Raw genomic sequence first — 2,500 nt, 5'->3', positions numbered from 1 at the left:
CAGCATCAGAGGGGCGACGGGTACTGGTGACGGGGGCAACAACAGTGGCAGCGGGCAGAGGAGTGGAGGGTAGAGGAGCAGCGGGCAGGGGGGCAGTGGGCAGGCTGGGTGTGCTGCTGGGGGGGGCAGTGCCAGTGGGGGGGGCAGGGGAGGTGGCAGGCTGGGTGGCGGGGGGGGGTATCTGAGGGGCAGATTGAGCCGAGGGAGGGGGAGTGGAGGAGGAGGAGGAGACGATGGATGGAGAGATGGAGATGGAGGGGGGAGGGAGCAGGGGAGGTTCAGAGGGGGGTTCGGAGGCGGGGGGCAGTAGAGGGTTGTGGAGGGTGGTGGGGGGCAGTAGAGGGTTGTGGAGGGTGGGGGGGGCGGTGCTGGGGCCCGGCTCGTACTGCTGTGAAGGCCTCCGCATCTGAGAGAAGGCCTGCTGGAGGCTCACCGCAGACGCAGACTGGGACAGACCGAACCCTGGAGCAGCAGCTGGAGCTGGGGGAGCACACACACACACACACACACGCACACACACACACACACACACACACACACACACAGACACACACACACACACACACACACACACACACACACACGAGACCGTATACACACACACGCATGTACACAAGACAGTATACACACACACACACACACACACACACACACACACACGAGACCGTATACACACACACGCATGTACACAAGACAGTATACACACACACACACACACACACACACACACACACACACACACACACACACACACACACACACAATACAGAAATGATGGAAAAAAGTGAATGACTCGTGAGTGTGTTTGAGATTTTATTGAAAATCTATTTATTGATTTTATTTTATAGAAATTAAATTGAAATGACGTAAGCACATGTAAACATATCCTGTGTGTGTGTGTGTGTGTGTGTGTGTCTCACCTGTGGCGGGGGCCTGGTCCTCTGAGAGGGGGGGGCTGGTGGGGTGGAAGAACTGCTCCCTGAGACGAGACTCGGGTACGGGGCTCACGATGAACCTGCGGCCCGCGGAGTGGACCACCTGCATGCCAGACGGCACCCCTGCACACCACAGGACACACAGGGTCACAGCACAGTGTGTGTGTGTGTGTGTGTGTGTGTGTGTGTGTGTGTGTGTGTGTGTGTGTGTGCGTTACAGGATGGATACCCGACCCAGACAAATATTTAGAAATTATAATCGGGCTCGGGTCGGGTTAGGACAGTGCGATAATGCATTGAACATTCCATATTTAAAATATAAATAGTGAAGTCTGCTTCACATGATGCAAGTTTGTTTTTGAAAATAAATTAAATCACATTTAGGTCCTAAATTTTAGGATAACAGCCTTCTTCCCGTGGCGGGAATTCACGGAGGAAGTTAAAGAGAAACTGTCATCTGGAGAGTTTAAAATGATACTAAACTAAGGCCAATCTACAGTATGGAGATATTTCTGCTTAGTAGTCGATGCAGATTCTAATTAGGCTGTCGGATGTAAGAAGTGTGAAGTTTTAATTAAACTTGAATGATGCAACTGTCGTTCTCCACAACAACATGGATTAAACCTCGATGGTTGGATGTAAACAGTTTTATAACGAACGTCGGCGTGCAAAACGATCTTCAATAATAAGACTGTTGTCTATTGTGCCTCTGTTGGTGTCTCATAAAACGTGAGTTTTATTAAAGCATAGCGTGTGTAATGTGTAGCTATTTCATTCCGTATGTTAACCTTTCCTGCTGTCTGTCTCTGACCGTAGTTGGAGATTGCAGGGGAGTAAAATGCTCCAGGGCCGAAGTAGATGTTTTGAACTTAATTAAAATTAAAACATGTTTTTAACTTAAGGGTTAATTCCCTTCCCTTTCAGACTGCTGCTAGTGAGTAAATACATGCTACATAGACTAAACAGATGATGATTTATTCTTCACAAATTGGTTAACAGCACATACATCCAAACTATTCATAAGTATCACTGTTGTGAATCATTTCATTTAAATATGCTTATTGGCCTTATTGTGTACGCTTGTGCGTTTAACAGCGCTTGTTTGTGTGAGCGAGCATTTATCTGTTAATGCCCTAGTTTAATAAAGCCAGGCTATTCATACAAAACGTACGTCAATGTGGCATTAGTACTATGCACAGTTGAGAAATGGATTCCGTCGGGCTCGGTTCAGGAAAGACATTTTTGAATGGCTGTCGGACTCGGTCCGGGCTCGGTTACTACTCTGTCGGACGCGGGCAGAAAAATCCGGCCCGATCCATGCGCAAGTGTGCGTGTGTGTGAGTGTGTATGTGTGTGTGTGTGTATGTATGTGTGAGTTTTTACCAGTTGGGGGTGTAGTTGCATCAGGCGCTTGCTGGTCAGGAGGGAGCTATATCAGAAACAAGATAAAGAGATATATAGAGAGAGATGGAGAGATAGATGGAGAGAGAGAGAGATAGAGAGAGATGGAGAGATAGAGAGGTGGAGAGAGAGAGAGATGGAGAGATAGATGGAGAGAGAGAGAG

The 2,500-nt window shown here is 48.5% G+C and overlaps 1 protein-coding gene across 1 annotated transcript in view; it reads right to left on the bottom strand.

The window, feature by feature from the left end:
• The window catches only part of LOC308375239 (serine/threonine-protein kinase WNK1-like), a gene marked incomplete at its 5' end in the record, with an annotated part of 89,485 nt that overhangs the window by 24,055 nt on the left and 62,930 nt on the right, over nt 1–2,500 (bottom strand). Inside the window, 3 exon segments of the mRNA XM_080851331.1 lie at nt 1–480; nt 921–1,058; nt 2,319–2,364. The exon segment at nt 1–480 is cut by the window's left edge and continues 500 nt beyond it. Of these exon segments, the coding sequence (XP_080707457.1) occupies nt 1–480; nt 921–1,058; nt 2,319–2,364 (664 nt within the window).

Source organism: Sprattus sprattus (assembly GCF_963457725.1).
Source record: "Sprattus sprattus genome assembly, chromosome: 14".
Lineage (NCBI taxonomy): Eukaryota > Metazoa > Chordata > Actinopteri > Clupeiformes > Clupeidae > Sprattus > Sprattus sprattus.
Note: the sequence above shows the minus strand (reverse complement) of the source record. Positions and strands in the feature narration are given on the sequence as shown.